The sequence below is a fragment of the Paroedura picta genome, chromosome 7 (assembly GCF_049243985.1).
Source record: "Paroedura picta isolate Pp20150507F chromosome 7, Ppicta_v3.0, whole genome shotgun sequence".
Lineage (NCBI taxonomy): Eukaryota > Metazoa > Chordata > Lepidosauria > Squamata > Gekkonidae > Paroedura > Paroedura picta.
In genome coordinates, this window is record NC_135375.1 from 50,707,002 (window position 1) to 50,727,316 (window position 20,315).

At 43.9% G+C, this 20,315-nt stretch overlaps 1 protein-coding gene across 4 annotated transcripts in view; it reads right to left on the reverse strand.

Moving 5' to 3' along the window:
* The window catches only part of EPB41L4A (erythrocyte membrane protein band 4.1 like 4A), a 99,924-nt gene extending 87,875 nt beyond the window's left edge, over positions 1-12,049 (reverse strand). Inside the window, exons 1-2 of one of the 4 annotated variants that reach the window (XM_077347776.1) lie at positions 11,400-12,046; positions 10,251-10,626 (exon numbers count right to left, since the gene is read on the reverse strand). In XM_077347776.1, the coding sequence (XP_077203891.1) occupies positions 10,251-10,349 (99 nt within the window). In that variant the 5' untranslated portion in view covers positions 10,350-10,626; positions 11,400-12,046. Of the gene's footprint in view, positions 1-10,250; positions 10,627-11,399 lie in introns of all 4 variants that reach the window. The other 3 variants (XM_077347774.1, XM_077347775.1, XM_077347777.1) reach the window with 3 other exon arrangements.
* Positions 12,050-20,315: the final 8,266 nt, after the last annotated feature.

A 20,315-nucleotide genomic window follows, 5' to 3' on the forward strand; every position in this document is an offset into this window, starting at 1 on the left:
CTGCCTGTACATAAAGACATAAATCTGCTGCCTGTACATTTTCTCCCTGACTAGATGGGCTGGGTGGCAAAGAATGGGGATATAGAATCATAGAGTTGGAAGGGACCTCCACGGTCATCTAGTCCAACCTGGACCGGAGATGGCAGCGGTAAGGTGGTAACGGTGTGAGGCGCCTCCACTTTCAAGTGGTATTTTTTATTTTAGCTGGAATTAGTACTCCTATAGCGCCTCAAAAACCTGCCCATAATGGCTGGGTATTCTTGGGGCCATTATGGAAGTTAGGAAACAAGTGTTTTTAACCTAGTTAACAACTTTTGATTGGACTTTGGCAGCAGACTTGATTCTGCTGGGAGGGGTGATGCAGGGAAGCTGCTTGGGACCAACATGGCCGCTTTGCTCAACTTGTGGGTCTCGGAGGCTGGAAAGTGGGAGAGAATGTGCAGTGCTAGTGACCTGCTGACTGTGCCCTGTGACTGCATAAGCAAAATGACTCTGTGGTTCCCCACCATGGGATGTGGAAATCACCAAACATACTACAGCCATTTTATTGGCCGGTGCGTGTGGTAGAACAGTGGTCCCCAACCTGCGGGCCGCGGCCCGGCGCCGGGCCGTGAAGGCCATGGCGCCGGGCCGCAGCTCCCTCTCCCCGCCCCCCCCCCCCGCCCCGCAGTAAAAAACTTCCCAGGTCGCAAGCTTGCGGCCCGGGAAGATACTTACTGCGGGAGGGCGGGAAGAGGGAATCAGGGCCGGGCTGTGCCCGTGCAGGCCGTGCCTGCACGGCCCGATCCGCGGGTGCGGCCCGATCCGCGGGCGTGGCTCGCGGGCACGCCCCGATCTGCGGGCGTGGCTTCTGGGTGCGGCCCGATCCGCGGGCACGGCCGGGCGCGGCTCGATGCGCGGGCACTGTCAGAAGCGTGGGCATGGCCCGCGCGGGCGTGGTCCCCGCGGGCGCGGCCCGATGCCCTGCCGGTCCCCAGCCTAATAAAGGTTGGGGACCACTGTGGTAGAAGAGCTTACCAGAATTGTTCACCCATTTGGAGGTTTGCCACCCACCCTCCTTCGTACCTGAGACACCCCTGGGATTCTTGGGGAGCCGAGGGAGTGAGGAAGTTGTGGCAGCCCAATGCTGAACAGCAAGTACCCAGAGAAGAAACCCCTGGTCCATCTAGGGCAGGGGTAGTCAAACTGCAGCCCTCCAGATGTCCATGGACTACAATTCCCATGAGCCCCTGTCAGCGAATGCTGGCAGGGGCTCATGGGAATTGTAGTCCATGGACATCTGGAGGGCCACAGTTTGACTACCCCTGATCTAGGGGCTGTCCTGGGTGATGCCTGTTGAGTAGTGGAGGTGGAGGCAGAGTGCAAGCTCTGGTATGGATCAGTATTACTAGGCCCACTGAGTCAAAGTGGAGGACAACCTACCAGTCAGATGTAAATGAAAAAGGCACTCTTCAGAGGTCAGTCACCTGTCCAAAAATACAGTTGGGTCTGAGAACAACCCTAGACACATTATCAGACTTCCATCCAGACAAGCCAGTCCTTCCAGAACATCCCTACTGGTGGCGCTCCTGGTGGTCAGATAAAAAAGATACCACAGCAGAACAATCAATGACCAACAGCTCCCTTGGATTGCCATCAAAAGCTCTGAAAGCTGTATATCATATTTTAAAAGGCAGAGTTTAAAAAGCCTCCAAATGAGAAGGCTCCCTCTATGCCTTCTGCTGTTCCGCAGGCAAATACAAAATGCATGACACAATGTTTGATAACATACTGCTCACAATTGTGGAGATGAACTCTGAAAATGTGTAGGAAATGGTTTGCATCAAACCAAAACTATAAGCACCACAGACCTTGCAGGACAGACCTTTCCATCCTTTCCCCTCTGAAAAACTGTCTCTGGCTCCCCAAGAAACAGAGATTGGCAATTATGTAGGGGTCTTCAATAGAAGACAAAAACTGGTTAAAATCTCTCTGTCCTCCACTAGCAGAACTGTCCAGATGCCATAAAACACTTGTTGCAACAAACCAGTGACTGTAAATGGTTTCATTATTTTGTCATGAACTAGCCCCCAACAGGCTTCTGTATCTGCTAAGCCATTCCAGAAAAAAACTCCTTATCCTATTATTGACTTCTTCAACTTGCCCCAAACCTACCATTTGTTCCTCTGACTTTCTTAGCCATGCTTCAATTTTCTTGTGATGAACTGGTATTAGCACTGATGCAATATTGGGGATTTCCCCCCTGGTATGTCGTCATCATCATCATAAAAAAAAAAAAAAACAGGAGGAAGTGGAGGAGTTCATACTGTATACGGACACTGTAATACTTTTCATGTATGTATAATATGTGTGCATGGAGGGGTCATGTAACATTCATGATCACCTTTCTTTTCAGTAAGTATGGTATGCAATTTGTTCTTAAATGGTCTAAAATCAGGAGTAAACAATTATAGATAACAACGAATTGTATGGGATGGTGAAAACTAAGCAGATTATGTGACACTCCAAAAAGCATCTCCCCTAACTGGATGAATAGGCCACAATGTGGCAAATAAGATTCAGTGCAGGTAGATGTGAATTGGTGCATACCTTCATCTATACATTGATTGGTTCCAAAGTGGCAGTAACTAACTAGGAGAAAGATTCTGGTGGCAGTGTGCAGCACTGCCAAAAAAAGCGCATCCTGTGCTAAGGATTATTAGGAAACGAACTGAAATAAAACACCAATGCTATAATAAACTTTATCTATCTGTATATGGTACATCTAAAATACTGTTCACAGTTCTAGGAGTTGGCAAAGTGCAACAAAGGACAGCCCAAATGTCCAAGTTCTGAAAAGCTTTCCTTATGAGCAAGTACTAAAGATTTTGGAGGCTTTCAGTTTAGAATAAGACACCTGGGGAGAAGGAACAATATAATGGGAAATTATAAAAATTAATGCATGGGATAGAGAAACTAGATAGTGAGAACTACTTGCTCTCTCGAAACAAAAATTATGTAAAACACATCAGAACTTTTAGAATTAATTGCCACAGGATGTAGTAAATGTCAGCCTGGAAAGCTTTTAAAAAGTGAATAAATTTCATCAGATAACCAACAACTGTTATACATGACATCTGAGTATGGCCTCTATGTTTGGACGCAGCATATATCTAAATGTTTGTTGCTGGAAAAGGTTTTGGTCACTGACCTCCCTGTGGGAAACAGGTTGAACTAGATTAGCTGCTGATCTTATGATATCATGGACAAAGTCCTACCAGGTCCCCAGATATCTATGCAGTAGCACCTGAAGTTCCAAGGATTAATTTCCTGTTAAGTCTTAGTCAACCAGTTCCCAGAATTGTACTCAATACTGATGACATCCGATGCATGCTTTAGCATGTGCTGACTCACTTTTTCCATGACCTGACTAAGCTGACAGAAATCCTACTTGACAGAAATTGCATGAACCAATCAGAAGTCAACAGTTATACATGGAAGGACCACATGATATGCTATAACCCCAAGAGCAAAGCAATATCCTCCTGTAAGCTTCTGAGCCACCCAGGCCATAAGCCATGAATTGTAGTCTCTATGTGATTCTAGCAGCTGGGAAAACTAAATTAAGACTGTGATCTTATATATCATATACGATTCAAATGGAGAACAAAGGCATATCCACCCCCACCCTCTGTTTATGTAAGAGTCATACATGAGCTACAGGTGCTCCTAAATTCCTGCATATACAGTGACTGATCTGGATCACTACAAAGAGGTGACTTTAGCAGTCCATCCTGCACTATCTTCCTTACTTATAACCCTGGTATGCAATTTGGCCTGCTGAAATAATCCACACCACTCAGGACAGCTTCAGGTCAGAAAAATGGCACAGGAGGGAAGACTGAAGCCATCGATGCACCATGCTCATTATATGAATTGGGCACACAGGAACTGAGGAGAACCCACAACTCACATGTGACTGTTATGCAGGACAGTGGACCCAATCTGTGTTCTCTTTTTTGAGTTTCACGATGGAGCCAACAACAGCTCTTGGGTCAGTTTGCAGATACAGAAACAGTGTTGGGAAAAAGCTACAGCCACCTCTTCCTGTGTGCTGTGGTCACAAACAGGAAAGAGCCAGAAAACACAAAACTTCCATAACCCTTGTGATAAAAAGTTGTCGTGTTGTTTTCCAAAAAATAACAAGTACTTTGTAATGTGTGCTCCTTACCATACAAAGTTGCTAATATCAACAGACACAGTCACTTCAGCGATTCTTTATCACTGCTTCTTCCTAGCTTGTTCATTATCCAAAATACACACATATGCTAGTTGATTAGCGAACACCTTCTGTGCCCTTACTGTGATTTGGTGAGACAAACAATTTTCTTAGCAGGATCTGCAGCAGATGCCAACTGTGCACAGCCCTAATTGACTGGCCTGTGACAGCACAAATCTACCTCCCACCACATACCAACAGAGCACTCTTGCAACATAAAAATGATTATGCATTAAATAAGAATATGACAAATGAATATTTAATTGAGCATGTGCTTATATGGCATATTAAAAAGCATATAACCCACGTGATGCATAGGGGGAGAGAGAAGATTGATAACTTGATAATTGCTAGGAACGTTCATAGGTCTTTCTTTGCATTGCAAAGCTGAGAAAAGGCTCAGCCCAAAGGAGAAAAAATGCACAGGCTTCTTTTAACACTCTGCAGTCTAAGAAATAGAACAAATCCTGACAGACCTTCTTTACACTTGCTCATTTCTCTGCTTAACAGCTCCTCCCTTAGAACCTGCCCTGCATGGCTAGGTATTGTCGAACTGGCTGACCTAATTCTGAAAATCACTGCACCCTTTCTTGGGTCATCAGAGCACTCAAATCTAACAACCAAAAACTGTGTTCTTATATGCCTGCACATTCTCCTCTTCTAATACATCTCTCAGGACCCAAGTGTTTTCTGAATGAACAGTACTCAGATCAGTCTAGGAGAGTGCTCCTCAACCTTCCTAATGCCGCAACCCTTTAATAGAAGAAGAAGAGTTGGTTCTTATATCCCGCTTTTCCCTACCCGAAGGAGGCTCAAAGTGGCTTACAGTTGCCTTCCCATTCCCCTCCCCACAACAGACACCCTGTGGGGTGGGTGAGGCTGAGAGAGCCCTGATATCACTGCTCGGTCAGAACAGTTTTATCAGTGCCGTGGCGAGCCCAAGGTCACCCAGCTGGCTGCATGTGGGGGAGCACAGAATCGAATCTGGCATGCCAGATTAGAAGTCCACACTCCTAACCACTACACCAAACTGGCTGTACAGATTAATACAGTTCATCATGTTGTGGTGACCCACAACCATAAAGTTATGTAAGTTCTTCTTTTGCAGAAATTAAACTGCAAATTAAACTGAAACTGACCAATGATGTGAAGATCCATTGTTCATGATTGTATATAAATTGCTTCTAAATTGCTTCTAAATTGGCAGGCACTTTCAGGAAGAGCGGCGACAGTGGCAGCACACATACACACCCCCAGCCAAACTGCTCAACCTGCCATGATCCTGCTATCTGAAATATTTACATATATGAAAGATAAAACTAACAGTGTTTGCAAAGTGACAATATCCCAACAATTAATAACCAACTTGTAAACTATCTGTAGTGTATATAATGTTGAAAACCTATTATTTGTCTGGATGTTCCTTCTTGTTTAAATTTTTATTATGCTGCAGGGATTATGTCTTTTTTCTGACATTTCCATGTGACACACTCATTACAATTTATCCCCCAGGTATTAATTTAAAATAAATTACTGCATTCTTTTATACACTTCTCATGTAAATTCTCTGAATTAAATCTCACTTTACAGTACACAGCTATAGCACTACATTCAAAATACAAATAGGACAAAAACAATATAAAGCAAGTTTCATTCACACCTCTACATTGATTAGCCCTAAAATGTTTTTCTATACTAATGAGTCCACCACTGCATTGAATTTTCTGAAGCATATAAGTTAAAATTTAGTCACCTCAAAAGTTAAATCACCTCAAAACAATTGTGGCCTGATTGTGCATTAGCTCAGCTAGGAATCACAGCCAGTTCTGGACCCCCACCATATGATCCACATGCCTGTAAAAAGTTTTATTCACATATTACACCAGCTTTTCTCAACTTTTTATCATTAAGCAGACCCTGAAACATTCTTCAGCCTCCGAGAAACCACATAAGTGGTGTGATTGTGCAGAATATGGTTGGGAAGAATAGCTGTGTACATGCCCCCCTGGGTCCTTCCTCTTCCCATCCCCTCCAGGCTCATCATTGGCCACTGAACAAGTCAACATGACTATATATGGTCATATCACACAATCAACGTTTAACAAATGTTTAAAATATATTTTAAAAAATAATTAACTCCCACCCATTTGGGAAACTTTTCCAGGGCTGGTTTAGAAAGCCAATATTACACTGTGGGTAATAAATACACGATATCATCTGAAACATCTGTTGCCTTCAGACACAACTAACTGCACACAAGAGACTGGAGATCACACATTACTCACTTGGATTCCAGTCCTAAGGAAATGTCATTGGAAATGAAGTCTCACTGAAATCAATAAAGCTATCTTCACAGTAAATATACTTAAAGTCAGGTTGTAAATCCATCTTCTATTTAAACTAAAATCAAAGTTCTCTAATTGTTACAGACAGTTTTTTGTTTCAGGCAGGATTACACTAATGAGCAAGTTCATGAAGTGAATTCATGAAGAGGCAATCATGACAGAAAGATCTCCAGCAGAACAACTTCACTATTAAACATAAATATGTTATTTTTACGAGGTAGAGGGCAGTCTACTCTAAACTACACATCTTCTAGAAAGCCAGAGGAAGACAACGCACACATCCATAGAGAGGGTTCCTACAGCCGTGATAATGCTCATCTCCTCAGAAGTAAGCTACACTACATTCAGGGAGGCTTACTCTCAAGACTACTGCTTTATATATCCATTCTATTCCAGAAACATTCATGTTTAAAACTTTACATAAATGGACAAGATGATAAAACTACTTTGGCCCTGTCAGGCTGCTGTTCCATAAAACAGTATGTGTTTGAAGCTCATATAGGCTTACACGGGACAGGGAGTCTATGGTTTGAAGCCTTTCTTATAGAATGCTTCAGGGTTCCATTGTTACCCTGCTCTTCACTAGTATGGTAGAGATTGCCTGGAACTTTGGGTTTCAACGTCATCAATGTGCAGATGACACCCAGCTCTACGGCTCTTGTCTAGATTCCAGATGTGTTGGGCTCAGTTCTGAACCAGTGCTTTGAGGCAATGGTCAAAGCAGAATAAATTGAAACTGCAAACAAGACAGAGGTAATGCTTATTGCAAAATCTGATGATTTGGAGGGACAAGATCCACTTGCTTTGGATGGAACAGAGCTATTCAACAGAGTTGGACTAGATGGCCTGTATGGCCCCTTCCAACTCTATGATTGTATGATTCTATGATTCTATCATTTGAAGAGCATTTTAAGATCCTGTAAGCCAGTGCTTCTCAACCTGGGGGTCAGGAACCCTTTGGGGATTGAACAAGGGTCACAACAGGGCAAGCAGCTTGTCTGGGGGGGGCACTGATACTGTTGCCACTCCTCCTGCTGAAGTCCGCGCTTGGCCACCAGCCGCTCCAGCAGTGCCTCCAGCACAGCGCAATCTCCTGCCAGGCGCTCCAGGTGGTGGCACAGCTCAGCAGGACAAGAGGCAGAACTGAACTGAGAAACCCTGGAAAAAACCAATGTATATGCAATCATGAACAATGGATCTTCACGCCATTGGTCAGTTTCAGTTTAATTTCTGTGAAAGAACACTTGCATAATTTTATGGCTGGGGTCACTGCAACATGAGGAACTGTATTAAAGGGTCACGGCATTAGGAAGGTTGAGAACCACTGCTGTAAGCATTCATGGATCCCCCTTTTCTGTTTGAAAATCAGGCTGGCACAGTGATTAAAAGTGCCTCTTATAAGCTGCACCAGGTTTGCCAATGGTACTACTACTTAGCTGATCAGGCCATGTTAATCCATGATTCTGCAACTTCACACTTGAGCTACTGTGATGTGCCCTACGTCGGGCTCCGAGGACAGCCCCAAAATGTAGCAGCCCAATTATTGCCAGGGATAACCCACTAGGAACACATCTTGTCTATTTTTAAATAGCTATATTGGCTGTCAGTTTGTTTCTGGGTTCAATTCAAGTCCTAGGATTCAGCTATCTTAGGGACTGAGGATGCAATTACCCTATATCCTATCACAGGCTTTCTCAGCCAGGGTTTTATAAAACTCTGGGGTTTTTTGAAGGCCTGGAAGAGTTTCCTAAATGGTTGGGAGTTAATTAATGTTTATATAGTTTTAAAATTTCTTAAACATTTATCAGGTGATATGACCATATATGGTCATGTAACACACACACCCCAAAATGGCCTGTGAGGGGGCCTGGAAGGGGTGGGAAGTGGAGGGGGCCTGAGTGGGCATATACACAGCTGTGCTTCCCAACCACATTCTGGGGCTTCTTGAAGTCTGAAGAATGTTTCAGACGTTTCTCAATGGTAGAAAAGTTGACACATAATTGGACTCAGAGTGCATCATTGGATATACATCAAGTGCTCATTCTCTCATTGCTGCAAGGGAGCAGAGAGCTTTGCCAATGGTAATGGCTGGACGGGGCCTTTCTCCCCTTTTCTCTGACTCCACATGTCAGAGCCTCCATCTCCTCTATTGCAGCCCCAAGCAAATAAGAGCTTAAGGTGCATTTGCCTGATATATGTCTGCCTGTGAGTACAGTCATGCGCTCGTGACCCAGCATGTGTGAGGTTTTATTGTTTTACTTGGGTTTATTTCAGAATTGTAATCCATCTTGAGTAACAAGGAAAAGGATTAATCAGTAAAATACCACTGAAACAAAATCTAGCACAAAGATTTCTGATCATTGTCGTCTTCCCCAAATTGGAAAAATCACCCAGGTCATAATGCTCATTTACAGCACCCCTGCCTGCAGATGTTTCCTTCAAAAGCCTTTGCATATTTGCATCCATAAGCAATATTTTAATTATTTTGATAAAGATTTGAAAAACTGAGGACACAGTCTCACCCAGTGGTGAACACCCTTATAGCCTACTGATCCCAACAGAAATATAAAGGACATGTTGACTATATACCTTTCTTATTGACATTAGAAGGAATGCGCTTAAAAGAGGCTGGTCCCTTTGTGGACTGAACTGCTGAGTATCTCTATAAAGCTTGCTTCTTTAGCAAGTATAAATACACAACTGCTCTTGGACGTATTTTAAAAGAGCTGTTTTTGTTGTATAATATCAGGCTCACAACACTTATCAAAGCCTTACATGGCCTGGGCCCTGCGTACCTTCAGGATTGCCTCTCCAGACAAGCATTAAGCTCTGCCAATACCAACTTCCTGGAGATATCTGACCCCAGAGAAATCTGACTGGTCTTTTCAGCCCTGGCTCATCCTGCTGGAATGAGTTGCCAGTAGACATCTGGGCCCTGACAGAACTAACAAAGTTCTGCACAGCCAATAAAACAGCTCTGCTCCACCAGGCTCATGGTTGAGGCCAGGATGAATGAAGAACAACTATGGGCCTCCCTTCCTGCTCCTATTTTTTCCATGCCACCTCAGTTTCCCCATGCCTGTGGAATTCCATCATGCCTGGAGATAAGATGAATAGAAGACAGGGGAGCTCTGGAAGCATTAATTAGTATGTAAAGAATTTTAAACAGTTTTATATTTTAAGATGGTTTTAATGTTACTATATATTTTGTGCTGCTCTGAGTTTGCTGGTGTGAGAGGTGGCATAAAAATAAAATTATAATTAAATAAATAAATACCTGAAGATTATAGCTCAAAATATATTACAAATGCAAAGAAACCACCGAGAACACAAAGTTTACAAAAGATACTGCACCACTTACACAGACTTATGTAACGTGAAGTGACTGAGAGTTTGTTTCTAGGATCCATTTCAACTACTTTTCAGGTAATGAAATGTGATGCGAAGTCAAATGCCTCTTGACACTGCCGTTTCCTGGTAATTAGATGCAAGTCTGTTTTGATACGAGTGCTCTCTCATGCACTCCTTCTGAACAGTGCTTCCAAGCAGATTTGCCCCCTATTGCTCAATGCCAGACAAAGCAGTTCAAGCACTATTGACAAGCGCCTGGGTAACCCCAGTGAAAACAGAACAGGCTGCACACTTACCTTTATCCCCTGCTGCTGGGTGGTTAAGGTCAATTTGGATTCATCCAGAAGCAGAACTTCACAATAGAATTCCTCCGGGACTGCACAGAAACAGCCCATGGCTGTTTCCGTGCTTTGATGTCGGAAGGCAAATGGGAATAAGAGATGAAGGCAACTCCAAGCCCAGGAATAAGGGAAACCCAGAGAGTGCTTAACACAGCACCGACAAACAATAATTTATTTGGCTCAGCAACCCTGATCAAGGAAGCTGAACAGAGCAAATTATTCTTTGACCTTGTGAAGTGGCTCCAGCTGTTAATAATGGATTGAGCTAAACAATACAGGAATAATCTTCAGACATCTGGCAACATCGCTTGAAGGTCTCTCTTTCACTGCCCTGCAGGTGCAAAGAAAAAAAGGTGAAAAAATAAATTAGCTACTGACAGTAGAAATATTCATTTATTTATTTTTATATTTATACCCTGCCCTTTGCTGAAGACTCAGGGCAGCTTACAAAAATTTTAAAATATACAGCTGTTGTTAAATGGGTTTTGCAACTCTTAGAGTCATAATTAAAATTAAAGTCAACCCTATTTTATTTATTCAAACTTCAGGCTGCCTCTTCTTTATAAGGAGCTTAGATGGTTGCAGAACTGAGGGGGGCCATATAAATTCTCAAAGGGATTATTTGAGGGTGGGCTAGCAAGCAGGCATTCACACTATACTTGGTTCATTCAGACAGGAGCCGAGGCGATGACCATGCAATCTTCCAGGTTTCTCTGTTCAGCCATAAGAAGCCACAGACATTTGGAGCCCAAAAATCTTTCAGACACAAGGCAAAACTCCCTTCCGAGCAGTGCAATCCACTCTCAGGCAGAAACATAGTCTCACTCAAGGCCTACAGTGAATCAGGCTTCAGCCTCGAAAAACTCGAGGAAAAGCACCTATGGGCTGTATTTCCATTGCCGTCTCCTCAGCATACAAACTACCCCCACCCCGACCCCCGCCCCGGACGGGCTGACCCGAGCCATTTTTCTCGGGTTAATGATTTACTCCCCTCCCCTCCGGGGAGTGCTCTTTGGTGTCCAAAGAAGATCAGGAAGGCAGAGGGCTAAAGAGAAGCCTTCCGCACCATTGTTTGAAGGAAAGGGCTCAGTCCCGAGTCAGTACCTGCACCAAGCGGAGCCCTCTCAGGGGGCGGGTAGTCCTCGCTCTCTCCTGCCACCTTTCCCGCGTGCAGCCAGGAGGGCAACCCAGCGCAGCTCCCGGAGAGGCTTTCCCTCGAGTCACTCCGGGACGCCTCCCTCCGGTCGAGGAAGTGCAGGGCTCCTTTCACGCCCCAAACTTCCCAGCAAACGGGCTCGAGAGCGAGGTTGGCGCCCCACGCGCGCACCAGACGCGCCACCTGCCCCGACGGAGGCGCGGGGACCGCTCAGCGCCCGACCCCGCAGAAGCAGCGCAGCAGCCCAGAGAGCAGCATCGTCCCCTCGCCTGGCGCTCCCTCGCGGCTCAGCTGAGGCGCCGCTGCCTAGTCCTCCCCAACCGGCACGGCCGAGGACGGAGGGCAAGGCGCCAAGCCCCGCGGCCGGCAGAGTCGCTCTGATGGTCGCCACCGCCGCCGCTGTGCAAAGGCTCGGAGGAGCTACCACGTCGCCCTCGCGGCACGGCGGCTCCTTGCCCAGCCGCGGGCCACGTCCGCCGGGTGCGTGTGTAGCTCTGCCGCCCCGCCAGCCGGCGTCGCCGCCCTTCCTTTCCCTCCTCCTTTCTGCTCCTACCAACCTTTCACCTCCTGCTGCCCTAAGCAGCACCGGCTCCGGAGGTAGCGCGGCTGCGCTGGCACAGTAGCGACCCCTGCTGGTCGTTTCCCGAGAACTGGGCCTGGCTGCAACTGGCTAAGAAGAAGGGTCCTGCCGAGTCTGCATATCGCTCGGGGAAAGAACGGTTTAAGGCAGACTAACCGGGGGGGGGGGGGGTTAGCTTTTTGGTTTTTGTTGGTTGGTTTTTGTTGTTGTTGTGCTTAATAGAGACATGCCATGCAGTGGGCGTTTCCTCATTAAAAACACTTTTAGAAATCGCGTGAGGCTCTTAAAATCCTGAGTTTATAGCATTTGTTGTTTGCCCCCCACTTTTGTATTGTTTGATTACTTACATGCTTTTCTAGGAACGTGCCCTACCTTTGCTTCGTGGAAATGAATGCGATCTGTGCAAGGCTGCGTTTCATTCTGGCCTAGGAAATGGGTCCGTCAGCTTTTCAGAGACACTGAGTTCCACTGGAGAGCTAAATGCATTTTGAACCTTTTCCCATTTGAACTAATGGGTCTTTATTGACCTTAATGCTTTAATGGGCAGTGCAGTTTTTAGGTTTACAACCTTACTGAGTAACAAAACCAAGGCCCATTCCGCACAAGAATCAGTGTGGCCAATTGTTTACACTAAGCAATTCTGGAATTTAAAATAGTCGAATTCGGTGTTATGCATACCTGCCTTTGTAGTTGAATTCTGTGTTGATTCATTGCAACGGAGAGACCCATCTAGCTGGCAGGTGGTGTATGAGCTGGCAATTCATCATTGCCACACTCCCCCGAGTAAAAAAAAAATCCCCCCCCCCCGTGCACGGGCGCGATTTTTGGCCGAAAATAAAGGGAACTTGCAAACGGGGCTGTGTTGTGCTTGGTGACTTAAAGCAGCTCTGTGGAGGGACTGCAGCCGGAGAAGTCTCGCTGGGTGAATGAAGGCTCGCCGGTTCGTTGCTCTCCGCTCGCTCCAAGAAAAAAAATGGCGATCGCTTCGCCGGAAGTTCAGAGGAGAGAGCCAGGGGGAGGGACTTTGCTGAAACTGCAACAATGGGAACGCACAGGTCTTTTTTGGAACTGTTGCAGATTGCTTGCAAGAGTGTAGCGCTTTTCGGAGGGTGAATCCACTTTTTGGGATTTCCCTTTAAGCGCTACAACAAAGCGCTTTTTGCTGATCGTTTTCAGGAGTGTGGCAGATTGTGTGCGACGTTGTGCATAACTGCAAATTAGTAGCGTTTACAATTTGCCACACTCCTGCTACATTTAACCTGTGAGGAATGGGCCCAAATCAGAGTCCAGTGGCACCATAAAGATCAACACAGCCTTACTGGAGATTAAAGGCCTCTGCTAGAAAGGAATCCTCACAATCTGTTGGTATCATAACAAAGTTCAAATCCAGCGGTATCTTTAAGACTGCCATTTAAGCTTCACCTTCTACCTACACGCACTTCCATTTCAATGTCCCTAAAGAGTGAGCATGCACTTGAAAGCACCTGCATAAATAAAACTTTGTGGGACTTAAGGGTGACCCTGGACTTTAACATTGTTCTGCTGCCATAGACCAACACAGCTACCCACCTGCATCAGTCATATCATGTAACTGAACCAAACTTTCTTGTATTAGGAAAAACAGTCATCTTTTCTTATTATTTTTGTAGGAACAATACTGTTTCTTTGAAAGTGCTTTCTCATTCTCACTCTTGAATAGTATGAGTGAAGGCACTAGACCAGGGCAGAGTCAGCACTTACTTTGTTTATTCCATTGTCAATCCTGTTGAATTCAGATTGATTTGAACTCGGGTCTCCCTCTTCCCCCTTCCCCATTGAAACAGGTTAGGGTGGTTCAGAAGGGGGGGGATCCAAGCCTCTTTCTTTTCTTGAAGCGGGGGAGAGGAGCCAAGTAGGGAGCCTCTTCCTTTTCTTGGAGAGGGGGGGGAGAGGATCGAAGAAGGCAGAGGAGGAGAAAAAAATATAAGACCGACAGAAGTTGAGACAAATTAGGGGCTTCTCCTTTAAGGCAAGCTTGTCACATGACCAGCTTTGGCCAGTCAGGGGTTATCTACCACGGAGCAAGGTCCAGATTCAAAACAGCCTGCTTTCTCAATCCAGATTTTTAAAATATTGAGCATTAAAAGTATTCTAAGATATCACACAATAAAGGTAGGGTCACTCTGGATGAATCCTTCATTCTGCAGAAAGAAAATTTAAATCACCCAAAATCAAAACTGAAATTGCATTCTGTGTAGACGGCAGGGACTGAATCGACCTGAGATTGAAATAAAAGCTCCATGCAGTTTACATCCAGGCTTTCTCAATCAGGGTTTCGTGAAACTCTGGGATTTTTTTTTACTGGGTTTCCTGAATAGGCAGGAGTTGTTTTTAATGTATTTTTTAATTTGTTAAACATTTATTGGGTGATATAACCATATATGAGCATAGAGAAAGGCTGCACTAGACAGTTCTGTTTTTTTAGTGCAGGTTTCATTCATGTACATGTTGTGAAAAAGCACAACCTGAGTGAGTTTTGCTGTCTGAAGGCAGAAATCTATACACTTACAGCTGCAGTCTACAGGGTCCTTTCATGGGAGTAAGCACCATTGAAAACCACATGACTTTTGGTTTTTATATTTTATTTAAGAAGACAGCGGGGTACAGCAAAAAAAAGAGAAAGGAAAAAAGGGGTTATACAAAATAATTGGGTTTGTCATTCATGTAACACAAAAGGTATTAGACCGAAAATATTTTCCCTTCATTGTAATTTTAAGGTATTACCAGTAATATACAATAGTTATGATTGTAGTTTAAGTTTTAGACTTCATAGTTTCATAATTACTACATATTCAGTATTACATATTTTCACCAGTTCTGCATAGTTATTAGAATCCTTAACAGATTAAAATATATCAAGTTGCAAAGGAACTATTATATTTCAGATCAAGATGTTACATTTAAAACAGATTTAATTCTACTTCTATATCATTACCATACATTTGTATATAATATATTAGCCCGCATCTCATTCTGAATTGGTCTCTTACTAGCATAATATGCATAATACATGCTCCATCTCTCCTCAAATTTTCATAACAGACCTGTTTCTCAAGTAGGTTGTTTTCTGCCATTACTCCGTATTCAGCAAGTTTATTTCCAAATTCTTCTGAACATATAATTTCTATTTTGTTATGTAAATAGTGCTAGGCACTGTCACCATGTATTTTAATCTCTTCTAAAACTTTGGTTAATTTGTTAGGCAGAACCCTTGTTAGCTTGCTGTTAACTATTCCTGGAAATTTAAATTTGAATATGTTCTCCATTTTTGGTATATTTCTTTGAATAATCTTCTTACTTTATTATACCATATATGAAAGAAGGTTCTATCTATATCCTAACATTTCCATCATTTTCCTTTGTCGTTTATAACTGTTTTCTCCATGTCCTTTGGAGTTACTTTCAAATTCAAGGTTCTGGTCTTAACTTTCAAGACCTTTCACGATCTGAGACTCACTTGAGGGACCCGTCTATCGCCTTACGCTCTCTGCAGATCCTTGCACTCTGCAGGTACTAACCTGTTGGTGGTTCCTGGTCCCCAGGAGATTTGCCTGGCCTCAACCAAGGCCAGGGCCTTTTCTGTCCTGGCCCCAATCTGATGGAACGAGCTCCTGGAAGAGTTGAAGGCCTTGCAGGAGCTTTCGTGGTTCTACAGGACCTGCAGGATGGAGCTCTTCCATCAGGTCTTTGATTGAGGCCAGGGCGGGGTGATCGGGGCTCCCTCCGTACATATCTATCTATCATCTAGATATAGATATTTATAATATCTAGGTTCCATCTGATAAGACAGGCACCCCTAGAATTCCTCCCTGAGGCACTGTGGGGGGGTTAGTGGGAAGGGAGGCGTGAGGGTTATTCTGCAACTGGGTAAATTTTAGTAACTGTGGGGCTTTTATTGTTTAATTTTATCTTTGTGGGGTTTTTACTAATTGATTGTAACCCACCACAAGACAGTCTCAAGACCAGTGGGATATAAATTGAATTAATAATAATAATATGAATAATATTAATAATAATTTGAATAACAAAGGCGATAAAGGACATCCCTGATGTGTTTCAGTTAAAATTGTTTCTGTTAATTTGCCATTAATTAAAATATTAACTTGTTGATTCAGATACATTCTATGCATCCAATTCCAGAATACAGGACCAAGCTCATATTTTATAGAATATTCAATAAGAAAGATCAGGCTAAATTGTCAAACACTTTCTCTGCATCTAGAAATAGAAATGCTTCTTTCTACCTCTTCTCATTCATTGTAAATTATCTTTCATGTATTTATTTGGTACAAAACCTGCTTGATCAGAGTATATTAGATTTGATATGTATTTTCTTAATCTTTCAGCTATTATTATGGCAAAAAAATTTAGTTTACATTCAGCAGAGAAATAGGTCTATGAGACTGTGGTAATGAAGCATAACTTATCTCTTTATGCATTAGCATTATGATTATATATGTGCCTCTTTCTATATTGCGGGCATTACATTTTTCTCCTTTATATCATTCATAACTTTTAAAAACAGTAATGTTAATATTTCTTCAAGATGTTTGTAATGTGTTGCTGTTCAGCCCGTCAGGTCCTGCTACTTTATTCATCTTCATGTTATTTATTGTTTGCATTGTGATTGTTTGATTTAATATTTTTCAGTGTTCTGACCTTGCAATCAGGATATCTTTTAAGTATTCTCTTATTCTTTCTTCTGAAACAGACTTCTTTTTATATAAATCCTGAGAAAACACTGATGATTTGTTCCTGTATTTGTTTTTCAGCTTTGCGCTCTGCAGGTTCCAACTTGCTGGTCATTCCCGCCAGGCCTCAACCAGGGCCAGAGCCTTTTTGGTCCCGGAGGGGCTGTGGGCCCTGGGAGAGCTTTTAGTCTTCCGCAGGACCTGCAAAATGGAGCTCTTCTGCCAGGTCTATGGTTGAGGCTGGTGCTGGAAGTTGATTAAATGGGGATCCCCCCAGAAGATATGCTCCCACGCCGGTCCATTTGTCGACATGCTGGTTGTCACACTCCTCCCCTAGCCACCCTGGCTGTTAGTGGGGGCTGTTAAGAGGGTTTGTTATTGTTTCCACCATATGGTTTTGTATTTCTTAAAATTTTATGAGTTTTTTAACAGAGGTTTTAAATTGGGGATCTTATTATTGTATTGAATTTTGTATGTAACTCGCCATGAGCTGGCATGTCCAAGAGTGGCAGGCAATAAATCAAACAGTAATAATAATAATAATATGTAATTTGATATCCTTTCTTTACAGCTGTTATTATCCTTTTTTCTCTTTCCTTCATGAGACCATATGCCAGGTATCTGCCAGGTTTGTGTGTGTGTTCAAAACATCTTTTAGAAAAAAAATTTTTCTATAACTCTTCCAATTCTTGGTTTTATTGTTTGATCTATAGTAGTGTCTTTATTTAGATTGTTTTTATGTTCTTGTTCTGATCTCTGAATTTTTCCCTGCTGTTAATTAGTTTGTACTGATCTTTTTCACTTATTTTTAGCAGCTACTGGATAGAGTTCCTGGATAAAAGCTTTACTAGCTTCCCAAATTGTGGTTAAAGACATTCCCTCTGTGTTTTTATTTTTAAAAACTCTTCCAAATCATTATTCCCTTATCGCATCTTCTTGTACTAAGAGCCTCATTTAATTTTCATCTTCTTTTGTTTCTCTGACTAATTGCAAGTATACTTTTTATGGATTTGTGGTTTGCAACTATCTTTAATTGAATCTCTGCTTTTCCTAAATTCATTGTCAAACTTTTTGATGTCTAACATATTTTGATGTTTGATGTCTGTCCGAAAAGAAGGTAAAGTCTCAGTTCTATGAGTCTTTGATCCTCCAGGGCAGTGGTCCCCAACCTTTTTATCACCGGGGACCACTTAACGCTTGACAATTTTACTGAGGCCCGGTGGGGGGGCGTAGTTTACTCCTCTACTCTCAACCACTGCCCTAACGCTCTCTGATCACTATGGTAATGTTTAAACATCCCTTCAAAATAAGAGACAGACACACCACAACAATGAACATAAGGAACATTTTATTTTCATGGAAATTTTAACTCATAACAATGACAAATCAATGGGAACCCTGAGCTTGTTTCTCTATAACGAGATAGTCCCATCTGGGAGTGATGGGAGACAATGACACCCGAAGTGTGTTGTAAAGGGCTGGGGGGGATGAAGTAAAGCAGTGGTCCCCAACCTTTTTGAGGCTGGGGACCGGCAGGGCAACTGCCCGCCCGCTCATGCTGCGCATGTGCAGCCACACCCGCGCATGCACACATGCGCTGCCTGGCCGCGCATGCGCAATGCACGGTCGCGGCCCTGATTCCCTCCCCCCCCCCCGCAGTAAGAAGCTTCCCAGGCTGCAAGCTTGTGGTCTGGGAAGTTTTTTACAGCGGCGCCAAGGCCTTCATGGCCCAGCACCAGGCCGCGGCCCGCGGGTTGGGGACCACTGAAGTAAAGGACTGGGGGGGGGGAGAAGGAGTCCTTCATGGCCCACCTCCAGTTAGTCGACAGACCACATGTGGTCCGCTGCCCACAGGTTGGGGATCGCTACTCCAGGGAGCTTCTAATTCCAGCTTTTTCATGAAATACATTTTAGGTAGTTTTCCACATTTAATATTCCTTTTTTGGGTTCTAGTACTTCATTCATATCTCCAAAAATCATTATTTCCTCATCTTGAAAGTATAGCATAGTTTGGAAAAAAATTGCAAAAAATTAATTTTAGTATTGTTTGATGTATATTTTGCTGCTATAGTGCATATTTTGCCTTGTGGGAGTCTCATGGTAGTGTAGCGTAGCTTAGTGTAGTGGTTAACAGTGGCAGCCTCTATATTTTATGGAATATCTTGAGATATTTGATATTGTGATACAACAAGAGTTTATATACGGGCAAAAAAGGTTAATAATTCTTTTCTTTGTAAGTAGAGTCTTTTTAAATTACATGATACTAATTTTTCTTTTCTGTTGTTCTTTCTTACTATTATTCTCCCCATATGTATTTGTTGTTCTGTAATTTGTATGTAACTTTTTCAGTATTAATAAAAATTATTTTTTAAAAAAGTGGCAGCCTCTAATCTGGCAGCCTCTAATGCAGTCTGTAAGGAGATACTGTACCTATGAAGTTTGTGTGTGTGTTAAGTGCTGTCAAGACACCTACCCTATGAATTAGTTACCTTCAAAACATCCTCTCCCTGCACAATAAAAATGAAGAAAATGAAGCACAGAATCACTTGCAAGATACAAAATCAAAACAATCAACCTGGCAAAGTCACGTAAGTATTCTCCTCTGAAATACTTTCCAATGTGGTGTAGTGGTTAAGAGTGGCGGACTCAGTCTCCCCACTCCTCCACATGCAGCTAGATGGGTGAACTTGGGCAAGTCATATCTCAGCCTCACCTACCTCACAGGTGTCTGTTGTAGGGAGAAGGGTAGATGACTGTAAGCTGCTTTGAGACTCCTTAGAAGAAGGAAGGGAGGAGGAGGAGAAGAGGAAGAGGAGGAGGTCCTTATATGCTGCTTTTCTCTACTCAAAGGAGTCTCAAAGCGGCTTGCAGTCGCCTTCCCTTTCCTCTCCCCACAACAGACACCCTGTGAGGTGGGTGAGGCTGAGAAAGCCTTGATATTACTGCTTGGTCAGAACAGTTTTATCAGTGCCGTGGCAAGCCCGTGGACAACCAGCTGGCTGCATGTGGGGGAGTGCAGAATTGAACCTGGCATGCTAGATTAGAAGTCTGCACTCAAAACTGGTAGTAAATCGCATACCAAAAAAAGCTCTTCTTAATTTTTAAGATTAGGTCTGCTCCATTTGGATCTCTTAATTCTTTTAATACTCCACATCACAACACCGCCCGCAGCGCCACGGGCGCCGCGGACTAAATAATTCGGTAAGGGGTTCTGGGGCGGGATGTGTCTGGGATGAGGAAGGGTCCAGATTGGACCCTTCCTCCGGACAGACAATCGGAGAGACCAATTGGCCGGCGCGAGGCACCTGCCGATTGGTCCCTCTGATTCCCAGCCACAGCAACTGCGAGCCACACACAGCGCGGCTCGCAGTTGCTCCTTTGCCAGCGGCCTGACGCGTCGGAGGTGCGAAGCGCCTCCGATGTGTCAGGCCGCCCACAAGGGCGCGGCTGCTGGGGGCTCCCTGCCCGGCAGCCTGACGTGGCGAGAGGCGTGAAGTACCTCTCGCCGCGTCAGGCCGCCGCCCGAGGGAGCCACCGCCGAAAGACCGCTGCCT